The sequence below is a fragment of the Xenopus laevis genome, chromosome 9_10S (assembly GCF_017654675.1).
Source record: "Xenopus laevis strain J_2021 chromosome 9_10S, Xenopus_laevis_v10.1, whole genome shotgun sequence".
In the NCBI taxonomy this organism is placed as follows: Eukaryota; Metazoa; Chordata; class Amphibia; order Anura; family Pipidae; genus Xenopus; species Xenopus laevis.
In genome coordinates this window covers 80337335-80354139 of record NC_054388.1, presented here as the reverse complement: position 1 = coordinate 80354139, position 16805 = coordinate 80337335, and the positions used below count along the sequence as shown (strand labels likewise).

At 42.8% G+C, this 16805-nt stretch overlaps 1 protein-coding gene across 3 annotated transcripts in view; it reads right to left on the bottom strand.

Moving 5' to 3' along the window:
• Positions 1 to 16361, bottom strand: part of LOC108702289 (disintegrin and metalloproteinase domain-containing protein 23) — a 96924-nt gene extending 80563 nt beyond the window's left edge. The window contains exons 1-2 of one of the 3 annotated variants that reach the window (XM_041578357.1): positions 15413 to 16361; positions 2931 to 3160 (exon numbers count right to left, since the gene is read on the bottom strand). In XM_041578357.1, the coding sequence (XP_041434291.1) occupies positions 2931 to 3160; positions 15413 to 15569 (387 nt within the window). In that variant the 5' untranslated portion in view covers positions 15570 to 16361. The remainder of the gene's footprint in view (positions 1 to 2930; positions 3161 to 15412) is intronic. The other 2 variants (XM_041578359.1, XM_041578358.1) reach the window with 2 other exon arrangements.
• Between the last annotated feature and the right edge of the window lie 444 nt (positions 16362 to 16805).

Below are 16805 nucleotides of genomic sequence, written 5' to 3'. Positions count from 1 at the left end.
GCTGTGATTGGGTGGCCCTCTCCTACTGTACAGGGACTGTTAAGACATCCTCATTTGAAATTTAGACCAGAGAACATCTATGGGGAGCTCCAATAAAGGTAGCATTTTTGAAGACAATATTAATTTACAGCCAAAAGTAAAACAGCACCATACAGTATCCATTATTGCCTACAAAATAAGGTCTTTTCATTTATCGTATATATCTCCTCTAAAAGTAGGTCACTGACTATGAAAGACTATTAGTGGAAGCAACACAAACCTAGATAGATCATATCATTTTTGTCACTTCAATACACCAAAAGTGCAACACAAAGCCATGCAGATATCAGTGGTTCTAACAATCTCCCTGCTACTTCTACTACTGTGCAAACAGCATGAATATATATTTAGGCTGATTCCCAGTAAATGACATGAGATTTCTGGGATAAATAATTTAATCTGGTTATACCTTCTTCCAATTGGAGATGGAGTACATGTACCCTAGACAGAGACAGTATTTTTGAAGGCGAGAATATAAGTAGTTAAAAGAAGTAGAAAAAGGAGCAGCAAATACTATATTTAACATTTATGGCACAGCTGTTGTGAAAGTGATATGTAGATGCACTAGCTGTCAGTCCTTTAGCTCTCTGTCCCTGTCTGAGTACCTTGAGAGTTGCCACTTCTACATTACAGTCCATTCAACTCCTCAATGACATTTGTCCTAGAAAGGCCAAAAAAACGAATTTCACTGGTTGGGAAGGAGGCAGAACTAATTATAAAAAGCATACATCTAGAAAGGATTTGAAACATGTGATTGTATTTATATTTAGATCTGGTTTAAAGATTTAATGTCAGATGTCGTGAGTTTGTGTTTTATTAATGTCCTTGAGCAAAATCAAGGTGAGGAATAGCACAGAGTTCTATTAAATTACAGCTGCACCACAGGAAGAGTCATTAGAAAGATTCCTATTTTCAATTAAACTAGATTTATTTTTCAATTTCATGCATTTTACATCTTTAGAACCCCAGATTCTTCCTCAGGTTTCTTCATCCAACAAAACCACTAAAAATGTGGATATGTGCAGTGTTTTCATCGCGGTCTGCGCTGCAAGCTGACCGCCGCATAAATACGCTAGCTTAAGGTTGAAACCACTAACACATTTATGCATCGGTCTGATTTTTTTTAAAAACCACGGTGTGGACTGAAAATGCTGCACATATCCGCATGTGTGTCCCGGGCCTAAATCTGACCACACAGAGACCAAATGCCATGACAAACCAAATCAAGCAAAAGATTGCTATATTTGGCTGGTCAGATTGAATACATCCAATTTGTTGGCTAATGTTCTGGACACAAGGCCCTTGTCACCAGCATACTGTATCATATGTTCAGCCTTGAAACACTGAAACATCCCCTGAGAGGCCCACACACAGATCAGTAGTAAATCTATTAGGCATAACATAACAAGTTACAGAAAATATTTTTTATAATTAAAGGGGTCATCATGCTGTTTTGGGTGGTTCTCAATTATTTAATTTTTTTCAATCAATTTTTGGAAAACAATAGATTAAAGTAATTCAAATCAGTTGCATGTTTCAAAACCAAATCTTGGGTATCAAAACTGATTGCCAGACCTAATGGGTAAAAAGTTAAGAAACCCTTGGCTAAAATGAACACCATCTACTGCATATCCACACGGCTAAAGTGCATTAATTTTACTTCAAATGTCAAATATTTATTTATAAATTTTCCAAAGGATCTCATTTAATCTGATTAAGGTCATATTTAGCAATAACCTAAAAGTAATTTAAATGGCATGTTTTAAAATGTAATAAAATATTTTTACTGACACAGATAAATATACAGCACATTTAAAAATAAATCAATCAGACCTTTTTGCACTTGCCACAATAACACAGATGTAATTTTAAGAGAAAAGAGACCAGAACAGACATATGGCATAAAATGCAGGGTAGAGGGTAGACAGAAACAGGATAGAGTGGTACATAGAAGAGAAAAAAAGAAAAAATGGGAATGTCAAGGAAAGCATAAAGGCAAGGATAGAGAAGAAAAGGAGGAAATAAGAATATAGGAGAGAAAACGAAAAAGCACAAAGGGAAGCAAAAGCCAGAAAAGAAAGGGGATATTGTAAGAGAAGGCAAAAGCAGCAAAGTCAAGGAGAAAATGTAAAGAGGGAACAGAAGAGACAAAGCAAGGAGCAGGCAAAAGAAAAAAAATGTAAAACAGAATCGTATGGTACAATTACAGCAGAAACTACCATTAGCCATCTTGGACTGTAGACTGTAGATTACCTGTTTGCCAATGCATCATTTGAGCAGGTGCATAATGAATCTGCAGAAGTTCTGATTATTTGAAGTGTTGGGTTGAACAAATGGAAAATGACCATGCATGTAAATGTTAATGAGGTAACGATCCATATACTATGGAGGACAAGCCAATGGTTGGTCATGTTAAGTACACAGTAACATGATAATATTTTAATTTGAATTGATTATTTCACTCCAAATGCTCCTTTAACAGATGAATTGCAGGCTATGACTGATGACAGATCATGGTCTTTAGACATGTTCAGGGTAGAATTTACAACTAGCAAATATGGAGCATATGAATATATAGACAATGTAAAATATTAGCTACAAAACCAACTCTAAAATTCTTGCCCCTGAGTTTAAGGTCAAAAGCCATATGGCTTGTCCAGAGAAATATAAGAAGTGGCAAAATGACCTATCACAGATCTGGCATTGAACTCAAATCTTCCAACTATGAGGATCACCACAGATTGAATGGCCAGATGCTCTATTTTAATTCCAAGTAGCTACAGGAACTGTCCATCATTAAGCATATCAAGAGTTAAAACACAAGAACAGTATTCAGTACTAACACAAGTCAACAGCTGTCAGCGTTTATGAAAAGAAAGATGCAAACATACCTTGTTATGCCTCTTTTGATCTCTTGCCTTAGTATCCAGAATATGATATGGGCTCTCAGATTCTTTGTTAATATAATATACCAATCTTGAGGGCATCGTAATTTCTTTCTGTATTGCATTATTCCGACTGTGGCTGCTGCTATCACTTCTGCTATTGTTATTGTGGGATGCCTGGTCTTCCTCTGCTAATGCACCAGTGGTGCCGTCTGCAGTCTCATTCCTGTGCAATGCTGGTGAGAGAATAACAAAATGAACAATATGTTGCACAGATGTAAAAATAATCATGGATGTATGTACAGATGAGATGTGTGGAATACATCACTAACTCTGATGACCCTTTCCATGTACTCAGAAAACCTCCATCATCTTAGAAAAATACAATATAATTAATAAACAGTGTTTTGACAGTGTTTGCACTGTAAAGCCCTTTAAGAGTACATGAATGGGATCTGGTAATCGGAAACCCGTTATCCAGAAAGCTCCAAATTATGGAATGACCATCTCCCATAGACTCCATTATAATGAAATAATACAACGTTTTAAAAAGTATTTCCTTTTTCTCTGTAATAAAAAAACAATCCCTTGTACTTGATCCAAAGATATAATTAATCCTTATTGGAAGCAAACCCCGCCTATTGGGTTTGTTTAATGGTTACATGATTTTCTAGTATGCTTAAGATATGAAGATCCAAATTACGGACAAATCAGTTATCCAGAAAACCCCAGGTCCCGAGCATTCTGGATAACAGCTAGTGAGTCAGAGATCCTAATAAAAACTTGCATATTTCTAATATTTGATATTGTGTTTTAATGTTATGCAATGTTTCTCTTTATGTACTATAGCTTCAGAACAGCATAATGATCTCTGGCACCACAGGAAAGCTATATAGATTTTGAAAAAATGTTTTGCTGAATCATATTCCATTTATTTTCACTCATGTCCACCTCTGTTCATCACAGATGCCCACAACACTGGTTGTGTTTTCAATTACCACAAATGGCACCCCAGCCACAGAGCCCCTACACCCCTCGCACTGGTGCACCGCATACCTTTCCTGGGCACGACAGCCAGGGTCAGGGAGGGAGGTAAGCAGTGGCAGTGCATGGAGTGGGTCTGGACTGGTGAAGCCCAAAAGAGTAGGGGCCCACTGGATTTTTTTCCAGTGTCCCGCGGGCTCAGTCTGACCCTGTTAGTGAATACCTCCAATAGAAAATGTTGGAAAGAACAGAAAGGCTTGGGTGACCTGAATATATTTAATAAAAGGCTGCTATCCTATTTAAATCACAATTCTGAAAGTAAGGCAGAAGGATTTGGGATTGTTGGGAAGTAACTGTTTAAAGAATTCCTCCAGAAGAAATGGCAAATATCTGCTGAACTATAATAATTAGAGATGTCGCGAACTGTTCGCCGGCGAACTTGTTCGCGCGAACATCGGGTGTTCGCACTCGCCGGAAGTTCGCGAACGTCGCGCGACGTTCGCCATTTTGGGTTCGCCATTGTTGGCGCTTTTTTTTGCCCTCTCACCCCAGACCAGCAGGTACATGGCAGCCAATCAGGAAGCTCTCCCCTGGACCACTCCCCTTCCCTATAAAAACCGAAGCCCTGCAGCGTTTTTTCACTCTGCCTGTGTGTGCTGAAGAGATAGTGTAGGGAGAGAGCTGCTGCCTGTTAGTGATTTCAGGGACAGTTGAAAGTTTGCTGGCTAGTAATCGTTTTGATACTGCTCTGTTATTGGAGGGACAGAAGTCTGCAGGGGTTTGAGGGACATTTTAGCTTAGGTAGCTTTGCTGGCTAGTAATCTACCTTCTACTGCAGTGCTCTGTATGTAGCTGCAGTGGGCAGCTGTCCTGCTTCTGATCTCATCTGCTGACTGCTGCAATAACAGTAGTCCTTGTAAGGACTGCTTTTATTTATTTTTTTGTTGTTTTACTACTACTACTACTACTACTACTATAAGAGCCCAGTGCTATTAGTCTAGCAGTGTTGGGGAGTGGGACTGGTGTGCTAATCTGCTGCTCCTAGTAGTTCAGCAGCACCAACTTTAATTTTTTTTTTTAATATTCATTTTTTTTTATTTTACTTTTTTTTATTTTACTACCGCTGTAGTAGTGTATAAGTTGACCTTTTAGGCATTATTTGCCCTGTAGGCATTATTTGCACACTGTTTTCTTCAACCCGCCATCGAGCTGTGTGACCTTGTTCCCATTCTGTCTAAATATCCATAATATTACCGTCTCCAGAAAAAACACCGGAGTCACTTTTTTCAAGCAGCATTCATATATTTTACGTAATCCGTATCCACCGCTGTAGTAGTGTATACGTTGGCCTTGTAGGCATTATTTGCACACTGTTTTCTTCAACCCGCCATCGAGCTGTGTGACCTTGTTCCCATTCTGTCTAAATATCCATAATATTACCGTCTCCAGAAAAAACACCGGAGTCACTTTTTTCAAGCAGCATTCATATATTTTACGTAATCCGTATCCACCGCTGTAGTAGTGTATACGTTGGCCTTGTAGGCATTATTTGCACACTGTTTTCTTCAACCCGCCATCGAGCTGTGTGACCTTGTTCCCATTCTGTCTAAATATCCATAATATTACCGTCTCCAGAAAAAACACCGGAGTCACTTTTTTCAAGCAGCATTCATATATTTTACGTAATCCGTATCCACCGCTGTAGTAGTGTATACGTTGGCCTTGTAGGCATTATTTGCACACTGTTTTCTTCAACCCGCCATCGAGCTGTGTGACCTTGTTCCCATTCTGTCTAAATATCCATAATATTACCGTCTCCAGAAAAAACACCGGAGTCACTTTTTTCAAGCAGCCATAATATATTTTACGTAATCCGTATCCACCGCTGTAGTAGTGTATACGTTGGCCTTGTAGGCATTATTTGCACACTGTTTTCTTCAACCCGCCATCGAGCTGTGTGACCTTGTTCCCATTCTGTCTAAATATCCATAATATTACCGTCTCCAGAAAAAACACCGGAGTCACTTTTTTCAAGCAGCCATAATATATTTTACGTAATCCGTATCCACCGCTGTAGTAGTGTATACGTTGGCCTTGTAGGCATTATTTGCACACTGTTTTCTTCAACCCGCCATCGAGCTGTGTGACCTTGTTCCCATTCTGTCTAAATATCCATTATATTACCGTCTCCAGAAAAAACACCGGAGTCACTTTTTTCAAGCAGCCATAATATATTTTACGTAATCCGTATCCACCGCTGTAGTAGTGTATACGTTGGCCTTGTAGGCATTATTTGCACACTGTTTTCTTCAACCCGCCATCGAGCTGTGTGACCTTGTTCCCATTCTGTCTAAATATCCATAATATTACCGTCTCCAGAAAAAACACCGGAGTCACTTTTTTCAAGCAGCCATAATATATTTTACGTAATCCGTATCCACCGCTGTAGTAGTGTATACGTTGGCCTTGTAGGCATTATTTGCACACTGTTTTCTTCAACCCGCCATCGAGCTGTGTGACCTTGTTCCCATTCTGTCTAAATATCCATAATATTACCGTCTCCAGAAAAAACACCGGAGTCACTTTTTTCAAGCAGCCATAATATATTTTACGTAATCCGTATCCACCGCTGTAGTAGTGTATACGTTGGCCTTGTAGGCATTATTTGCACACTGTTTTCTTCAACCCGCCATCGAGCTGTGTGACCTTGTTCCCATTCTGTCTAAATATCCATAATATTACCGTCTCCAGAAAAAACACCGGAGTCACTTTTTTCAAGCAGCCATAATATATTTTACGTAATCCGTATCCACCGCTGTAGTAGTGTATACGTTGGCCTTGTAGGCATTATTTGCACACTGTTTTCTTCAACCCGCCATCGAGCTGTGTGACCTTGTTCACATTTTGTCTAAATATTGATAATATTATCGTCTCTAGAAAAACCACTTGAGTTACTTTTTTTCAAGCAGCATTCATATATTTTACGTAATCCGTATCCACCGCTGTAGTAGTGTATACGTTGACCTTGTAGGCATTATTTGCACAGTGTTTTCTTCAACCCGCCATCGAGCTGTGTGACCTTGTTCACATTTTGTCTAAATATTGATAATATTATCGTCTCTAGAAAAACCACTTGAGTTACTTTTTTTCAAGCAGCATTCATATATTTTACGTAATCCGTATCCACCGCTGTAGTAGTGTATACGTTGACTTTGTAGGCATTATTTGCACAGTGTTTTCTTCAACCCGCCATCTAGCTGTGTGTATTATCGTTTCCAGAAAAACCAACTGAGTTTTTGTTGTTGTTGTTGTTTTTTTAAAAATAATGCCAGGCAAAGGCAGGCCGCCACGCAGAGGCCGTGCTAGGGGCCGTGCTGCTATGCAATCCTGTGGCCCTAGCAAATTGCCCAGTTTTAAAAAGCCAATGACCCTGAACTCCCAAAATGCTGAAGAGGTAGTTGACTGGCTTACACAGCACACCCCATCCTCTACCGTTTCTAACTTTACCACAACATCCTCCTCATCCTCCACTGCTATGGCCACCCCACGTAACACTTCCTCCACCACCGGTGCCCCTTCTTCACTGGGGTCAGAGGAGTTATTTTCCAATGAGTTTCTTGAACTGAGTAATGCGCAACCATTATTGCCAGAAGAAGATGAAGGAGATGAGGACCTTACACCAGATTTAATTCTGGCAGAGAACACGATAGAGATGGACATAATGAGTGATGAGGAGGAGGTCCCCGCTGCTGCTTCCTTCTGTGATGTGTCAGAAGAAATTGATGCATCTGAGGAGAATGATGATGAGGAGATTGATGTTTTGTGGGTGCCTAGTAGAAGAGAGCAAGAGGAGGGTAGTTCAGATGGAGAGACGGAGAGTCAGAGAGGCAGTAGGAGAATAAGACTTAGAAGAAGCAGGGAGGACAGCCCGCAGGGATCAGTAGGGCAACAACATGTATCGGCACCTGTGTTCAGCCGGCCAACGCACCCGCCATTGCCGCCAATACCGCAAACTCCGCCAACTTCTACTGTTACCGCCAGATCGCACACTTCCAAAAAGTCAGCAGTGTGGGATTTTTTTAATGTGTGTGCCTCTGACAAAAGCATTGTAATTTGCAATGAGTGCAGTCAGAAACTGAGCCTTGGTAAGCCCAACAGCCACATAGGTACAACTTCTATGCGAAGGCACATGAGCGGCAAGCACAAAGCACTTTGGGAGCAACACCTCAAAGGCAACAGGCAAACTAAAAGCCACACTCCTTCTGGTCCAGCATCTTACTGCTCTACCTCTGCTCTCCTTGACCCGTCTGAACCACCCTCCACTCCGCCTTCCACCTTGACCACCTGTTCCCATTCCCAGTCATCTGCCACCAGCCAAGTTTCTGTGAAGGCCATGTTTGAGCGTAAGAAGCCAATGTCTGACTGTCACCCCCTTGCCCGGCGTCTGACAGCTGGCTTGTCTGCACTCTTAGCCCGCCAGCTTTTACCATACCAGCTGGTGGACTCTGAGGCCTTCCGCAAATTTGTAGCAATTGGGACACCGCAGTGGAAGGTACCCAGCCGCAATTTTTTTTCTAAAAAGGGAATACCACACCTGTACCAACATGTGCAGAGCCAAGTTACCGCATCTCTGTCACTTAGTGTTGGGCCAAAGGTCCATATGACTACTGACGCATGGTCCTCCAAGCATGGTCAGGGCAGGTATGTCACCTACACTGCCCACTGGGTGAACTTGGTAATGGCTGGGAAGCAGGGAATGGGTAGCTCAACAACAACAGTGGAGTTGGTGTCACCGCCACGGATTGCACGCGGTTCGGCCACCACCTCTACTCCTCCATCGCTCTCTACCTCGTCTTCTTCTTCTTCTTACTCTGCTGCTGGGTCCTCCTTCTCCTCCTCCACACCTGTGCACCCCCAGCTCCCCCTAGGCTATTCGACGTGCCAGGTACGCCGTTGTCACGCTGTCTTGGGGATGACGTGCCTGGAAAGCAAAAACCATACCGGATCTGTACTCCTGTCATCTCTGCAGTCACAGGCCGATCGGTGGCTGACCCCACACCAACTGCAGATCGGAAAAGTGGTGTGTGACAATGGAAGCAATCTGTTGGCAGCGTTGAGACTAGGCAATTTAACACATGTGCCCTGCATGGCACATGTGTTAAATTTAATAGTCCAACGTTTTGTCTCCAAGTACCCAGGATTCCAGGACGTTCTCACCCAGTCCAGAAAGGTGTCGGCCCATTTCAGACGTTCCTACACAGCCATGGCACGCCTTGCTGACATTCAGCAGCGCTACAACATGCCAGTCAGGCGTTTGATTTCTGACAGCCAGACTCGCTGGAATTCAACGCTCCTTATGTTGGAACGTCTGCTGCAACAACAAAGGGCCGTCAACGAGTACCTTTTTGAACTGGGTGGTAGGACTGGATCTGCACAGCTGGGATTTTTTTCCCCCGTTACTGGGTGCTTATGCGCGATGCCTGCAGGCTCATGCGACCTTTTGAAGAGGTGACAAATATGGTCAGTCGCACCGAAGGCACCATCAGCGACCTAATACCCTTCGCTTTCTTCCTGGAGCGTGCCGTGCGACGAGTGACAGATGAGGCTGTAGACCAGCGTGACGAGGAGCTGGAAGCGCACGATTTCTGGTCGGAATCACCAGAACGAACCCAGGCACCTGCTGCAACGCAGGGAGAGGTGCCAGAAGTGGAGTCAGAGGAGGAAGGTGGCTTTGTGGAGGAGGAGGAGGAGGACCAACAGGAGCAGGCTTCCCAGGGGGCTAGTGGTGACCTTTTGGGGACCCCTGGTCTTGTACGTGGCTGGGGGAGGAGACCGTGGATGATGCAGTCCTTGATAATGAGGAAGCGGAGATGGATAGCTCTGCATCCAACCTTGTGAGAATGGGGTCTTTCATGCTGTCATGCCTGTTGAAGGACCCCCGTATCAAGAGGCTTAAGGAGAAGGACCTGTACTGGGTCGCAACGCTACTAGACCCTCGGTACAAGCATAAAGTGTCAGAAATGTTACCAACATACCACAAGTCCGAAAAGATGCGGCATTTACAAACCAGCCTGCAAAACATGTTGTACAATGCTTTTAAGGGTGATGTCACTTCAGGAACTCATCAACATTCCAGGGCAGAGGTGCCAGTAATCCTGCCACGAGCACACCTGCAAGGACAAAGCCCTTTGGCCAGTCTGTAACGTCAGACATGCAAATGTTTTTCTGTCCAAGGCAGCGCCACAACCCTTCTGGATCCACCCTCAAAGAACGCCTCGACCGGCAGGTAGCGGACTACCTGGCATTAACTGCAGATATCGACACTCTGAGGAGCGATGAACCCCTGGACTACTGGGTGCGCAGGCTTGATCTGTGGCCAGAGCTGTCACAATTTGCCATGAACCTCTTGTCTTGCCCAGCCTCAAGTGTGCTCTCAGAAAGGACCTTCAGTGCAGCAGGAGGGATTGTAACTGAGAAGAGAACTCGCCTAGGTCACAAAAGTGTCGATTACCTGACCTTTATTAAAATGAATGAGGGGTGGATCTCGGAGGGTTACTGCACGCCGGAAGACTTGTTCTGACTTCTATGCAGCTGTCCTTCTCTTCAAGCCTCATGACTCCACACACAGCTGTCCTTTAGCGTCCTCCTCCTCCCTCCGCCACCGTTACAAACTAGGGTGCAAACCCTACTGGTTTAATTTTTTCTGGCCTCTGTGCTTCAGTGGCTGCGACCAAAAAAATGCCTATTTTCTGCATTTATATGACATAATTTTTCTGGCCTCTGTGCTTCAGTGGCTGCAACCAAAAAAAATTATATTTTCAGCATTTATATGGCATAATTTTTTCTGTCAACTGTGCTTCAGTGGCTGCGACCAAACAAATGCATATTTTCTGCATTTATATGGCATAATTTTTCTGGCCTCTGTGCTTCAGTGGCTGCAACCAAAAAAATTACTATTTTCAGCATTTATATGGCATATTTTTTCTGGCAACTGTGCTTCAGTGGCTGCGACCAAAAAAATGCATATTTTCTGCATTTATATGGCATAATTTTTCTGGCCTCTGTGCTTCAGTGGCTGCAACCAAAAAAATTTATATTTTCAGCATTTATATGGCATAATTTTTCTGGCAACTGTGCTTCAGTGGCTGCGACCAAAAAAATGACTATTTTCAGCATTTATATGGCATATTTTTTCTGGCCTCTGTGCTTCAGTGGCTGTGGCCAAAAAAACTGGGCAAACAATGCCTACAAGGTCAACGACGTTGACCTTGTAGGCATTGTTTGCCCAGTTTTTTTGGCCACAGCCACTGAAGCACAGAGGCCAGAAAAAATATGCCATATAAATGCTGAAAATAGTCATTTTTTGCCATACGTTGACTCAACGTATATGGCAAAAAATGACTATTTTCAGCATTTATGTGGCATATTTTTTCTGGCAACTGTGCTTCAGTGGCTGCAACCAAAAAAAACTGGGCAAACAATGTCTACAAGGTCAACGTATTGGCGAAAAATTACTATTTCAGCATTTATATGGCATATTTTTTCTGGCAACTGTGCTTCAGTGGCTGCGTCCAAAAAAACTGGGCAAACAATGTCTACAAGGTCAACGTATGGCGAAAAATGACTATTTTCAGCATTTATATGGCATATTTTTTCTGGCAACTGTGCTTCAGTGGCTGCGTCCAAAAAAACTGGGCAAACAATGCCTACAAGGTCAACGTATGGCAGTTGTTTAAAGAGAACAGTAGATTACTAGCCAGCAAAGCTACCTAAGCTAAAATGTCCCTCAAATCCCTGCAGACTTCTGTCCCTCCAATACAGAGCAGTATCAAGCAGATTACTAGCCAGCAAACTTACTATCATCTGTCCCTGAAATCACTAACAGCTCTCCCCCTACACTATCTCTTCCAAGCACACACAGGCAGATTTTTCAGATACATTTTTGCCCTTGATCCCCCTCTGGCATGCCACTGTCCAGGTCGTTGCACCCTTTAAACAACTTTAAAATCATTTTTCTGGCCAGAAATGTCTTTTCTAGATGTTAAAGTTCGCCTTCCCATTGAAGTCTATGGGGTTCGCGAACCGTTCGCGAACCGCTCGCATTTTTGCGCAAGTTCGCAAATATGTTCGCGAACTTTTTTTCCGACGTTCGCTACATCCCTAATAATAATCAGAGACAGTAGAGAAGCAGACAACTTCAGGTTGGATGTCAAGGATGTCAAGGAATAAATAGATCTGACCTTCTAACTTGAGGTGATAACTAGTTGAGCAAACTGGAGCTTATTTTTTTCAGTTGTATTATGATATTCTTGTCACATGTTTTATGGATTGATTTAGTACTTTCTGCTTTGACTCACTCATGATAAATCCTCTCTGTTTAATGAGTAATACTGTTATATTTTCCTAGGGTTTGTTTCAGTATTATTTTTTATTGTCTCGTTAAAAAAATGCTACAGTTAATTCTAACACAAGCTTAGACATCTTATCAATCAACTGCTGAACCACAACTCCACCAATGTTTTAAAATAACTAAATGTTGTACTATACCTAGAAACTTACAGTGACAAACAACAAACAAAAGCAAAGGATACTGGGGGGATGAAGTTCAACAATAGCTGTAGGGCCTAATGCTGGATAATGCAACATATCCACAGCTCAGTACATTGCAATACATAAATACAATAGAATACATAAATTACAAAAAAATCATGTTTTTTTTGTAGAACCGAACTCAAAGTAGGATATAATGGAAGCACAAAGAAGAACAATAAGTACAGCAAAGCATCTAAAAGGTCAATGGCATGTTTTCATTTTGTGGACAGATCTTAATTAATTGTGCAAACAGACATAGCAAGAAATGCTCCACACTTAGTAGATCTTTTTCATTTTTCACTCAGCTCTGCTGAAAAACCTTTGATGCATAAAATTATACACATTCAAGGAGAACATTGACTAATTTAAATGCAAGGATGTCTTTTTATGTCAGGAAGACATTGACTGGTGGTTAAATAAAAGTAAGGTATAACAGACAGAAGAGCAAAAGAAATAAAGGCTTTGTTACACAAATCATGAAAGGTGAAACCTTCAGGGATAATAATGAATATCATCTTATATGCAGATCCACATACACATTGGTCTATATAAACTGGTTTATACATTATAAATCTGCTGTATGATCCATCTGTAGGCACATTTAGAGCAAGTTCAGTCTACAGGGTGATTCCAATAAGACCAAACGATCAGACAGGAATAATACATATTACTCCTAATCGACTTGCCACATTATGAAATGATATGTGATTTTTGTGTAACTCGGCTGTACTTGGCATTTCTATTTCTAATAAATGTAATGTTTTATCCAACTACAAGTTCATCTGCTTTCCATGCAATGCTTTATGGGTGAATAAAAAGTAATAATGCAATTGTTCACTGCCCGCACAGGACCAAAGTTATAGATCTGCAACTTTCAAATCTGTTTATATCTGATCTGCATAGTCTGAACAGATCCACACACTTTCCATCAATACAGTGGACACTGATCAATTTTAACCAACTAAAGTAAATATGTCCAGAGGAATTATTAAGAGTTCCTCTTATGGAAAAGGCCTAACCTGATATAATATATGTCAATACCCCACAAATACTCCCAGAGAGCAGAGACATTTGCAAAACATTGGGTTATGTTGACCTTGGATCCCTAATTTTAAAGTTGACTTAGAGTTTCAATAACACACCCAGTTTACCACATGTATAGTGTTATAGTGAATTTGTTACAGATGTCCCAGGAGATGGCTTTACATTTTATCTTTTATGCAAACCTAGGCTACTTGTGACACCCCTCCTCCACCCAATGCTGGGAACTGTGGTTCTCTATCACACTTTAATGAATTAAAAAATAAAGATAGAACCAGTTGGGGCCTTAGATGGGTGTTTCTGATGAGTACCATGTTCAATAACTACAAATACTGTTTGTAGAACAGTTTTATTTTAGTAGATGATTAAAAATCTAATGTGTTTTGGCAGGACTTTACCACTAAATACTGCATGTGGTCACCAAGGGATTAAGGAGTGTGTGGGTAATATAGTTGTAAAATCAGTATATTTACAGTCTTACATCTCAGAGAAGTTATCAGTAGTACACTGTTGCAATTAGTTGCTAAATCCCCAGGGTATTTCTAAATTGAAAAATTATCAAAATAGAGTCCTGTCAATTTTTTGAAATCCGTACACAAACCGGCAATTTTACCCGTGTGTTCCCACTACACGACCCACCCTCAATAGGCCAACTAACCTTCCGCCCCTAGGTACATGCAAAACTGGTGATATCACTCCGGTGTCAAATCTTTGCAAAAAAATTAAAAAACTGGAAGAACCACAATGGAGGGTGGAAGGGATCAAGCCCACACCTTTGTTGTGTACCCAGCCAGGTTACCCGTGGACTGCCTGCACGGCCAAGGAATCTTTTTGCCAGAAACCCAACCACTTTGTATGTATTCCATGGATACCTGCAGGTATCTGCAGGACTCTAGACCAAAACACCCCTACAGCCAGAAGAAACAACAGTTGTATCAGTGCCAGGGACCATACAATGTGTTTTAAAGGATATTCTAAAACTGGGACATAAGTAGCCTCATTAAGGCAAATTAAAGGCAGTCAGATACTTGGTAAGAATAACTTATTCTAATGTGAAGCTTGAGGAACAGTTTAAAGCTTCCCCTTGCTAAAAGATCTGAAAGAAAACTTGGATCTGCAGTGCTCTGCTACAGCTGGCAGAAATCTATAAGAGTTAACATGAGACAGAGGTAGAGAACCCTGAAATGGAAGAAATATCCCACGTAATTTAATATTGTAAAGCAGGGAAAGATAACTGCAGAATCCGTCTCTTGAATCGGACTGCAAACCCGCATTTCATTTACTGCAGCACTTTCATTTGCTGGGATTCGTTTTGTCCTGCAGGCTGATTTTTAAGAAGAGCAGCTACTGCAGCTATGATACCTCACAGAGGTCACTGCAGTTTTGCTGAATTTCAAATGAAATGGAAACAGAATTGCACAAAGACATAAAAGGGCCAGGCAGGCGATGTGGAAATGGATTTCTAATGAGCAATATTGGGCCTAGTGTTGGAGGGACTGTTACATTTACATGCATGTAGGAACATGAGTTAGAAAAGTCATGAGCTTTGCTTTTTTGTACACTTGACAGTGGCGTAGCAGATTTACTGGTTACGTGGAGCAGTTCCCAGGTCATTCTAATACCTCCGCGTTAAATAAAAATCACATATGAATGAGTCATATAAAGTGCCTGTAAAGTGTCATATGTAGTGTATGTTGCTATCTGTGTGTATTACTATGATGTATGTTGCCTAGCCCTTAGTGTAAGAGCTGCCAGCATTCTAGTGGTGTGACAGCCAAGCTGTGCCTGCTTCATGCAGAGTGCCACAATCACAGGCAAGGGCTATACAGAGAGAGAGAGAGAAGGGCAAAGTTAAAGAAGTGCTTTCTCACCTGTGTGTGTAGAAAGAGCTCCCCAGGGCTGGGGGCAGGACAGCAGCAGCAGGAGACAGAGAAGGTGGAAGAGAGCAGGACAGGAGACGGGGGCTCTTAGGAGAAGCACAGAGGAGGTGGGACGGGGATGCCGCAGGGAGCTGCCTGCCTCCTCCATAGCTCATAGCTCTGCAGGACCGGGATATCGCAGCAGAGGCGGCAACGCTCAGTCTTTATCTTGTACCGACGAGCGCTTCATTTGAAAACTCCTCTCCTGTACAGCAAGGGGGCTCGAAAACCCCACCAGAGGTTATCTACTTGCCATCTGAATCCCTCCTTTACCCTCAGCTGCTCTGCAGCACCTGTTTCCTCATCCAGCAGTAACCACCCGTCTGCTTCTCTCTTGCCTATTTTTTTATGCACCTTGCACCTCCCCCTTAGCGCATGACGGAAGCGCAGGCTGCCTTTTCGCGGTGCCTACTCTATGCAACACAGAGCGATGATGCTCCTGCTGCTGCTGCTGATGATGATAATGCCCCTCCCCTGGGCTGGTGCTGATGCTGCTGTTGCCAGGAGAGGAAGTTGCTGGTGCGCATGTGCAGCGCTGCACTGCTACAGTATGGTCCCTAAAGGATGCGGCGGCGCTGCTTGCTGAGCAAAACTGTCCTTTAAACAAATTCACTGATCAGGTGGGGTCCCGCCTCTGACAGCCAAGTAACTCTCCTTCTATGGCTCCCGCTTGTCACGTGCAGGCCCCTGAAAGCAGGACAAGGGGGGGCAGGGTGGGAACTAGAGAACTACAGGGAAGTTGTTGGGAAGCTGCTTAGTGCATCAATTCAGGGCATGCTGGGAGAGATTCGCATGTGTTTCTGGGTGCCTCTATGGACACATCTGAATTGAGGCAGTTTGGGTTCCTCTAGGTGAGGTGCTTGAGTATTGTATGACAAGCTTTCCTGCCAAAGAATCTGCGTGGGAATAACTTTTGCATTTGTTTGGTTGAGTTACAGCGATACTATTAATGCAAGTGGCCAGGGGCGATCCTGGCCCCTCCGCTGCCTGAGGCAGCAGCAGTTGCTGCTGCCCCCCCCCTCCCACAGAAATTCGCTCTTAAAGTACAAGGAGCAGCATTTTTGCTGCCCCTGGTACCTAGTGGGGCGCTGCAGCCTGAGGCGACAGCCTCAACTCGCCTCATTGGCGAAGCACCCCTGCAAGTGGCACCCTGCCATGTGTACTATGAAAAAATGGAATTGTTTTGACCTAGGCTCTGGCAGGCACAGATTTGTAGTAAGGCCACAAAGGCCTGCAAAATTTTAGGGGGGGGGGGGCGACAGGCCGCCAACCCACACCCACATTGGCTCGGAAGCCCTGGGGATTCACAGGAGACAGCGCCGTTTCTGTATGTATTGCCGCCTGA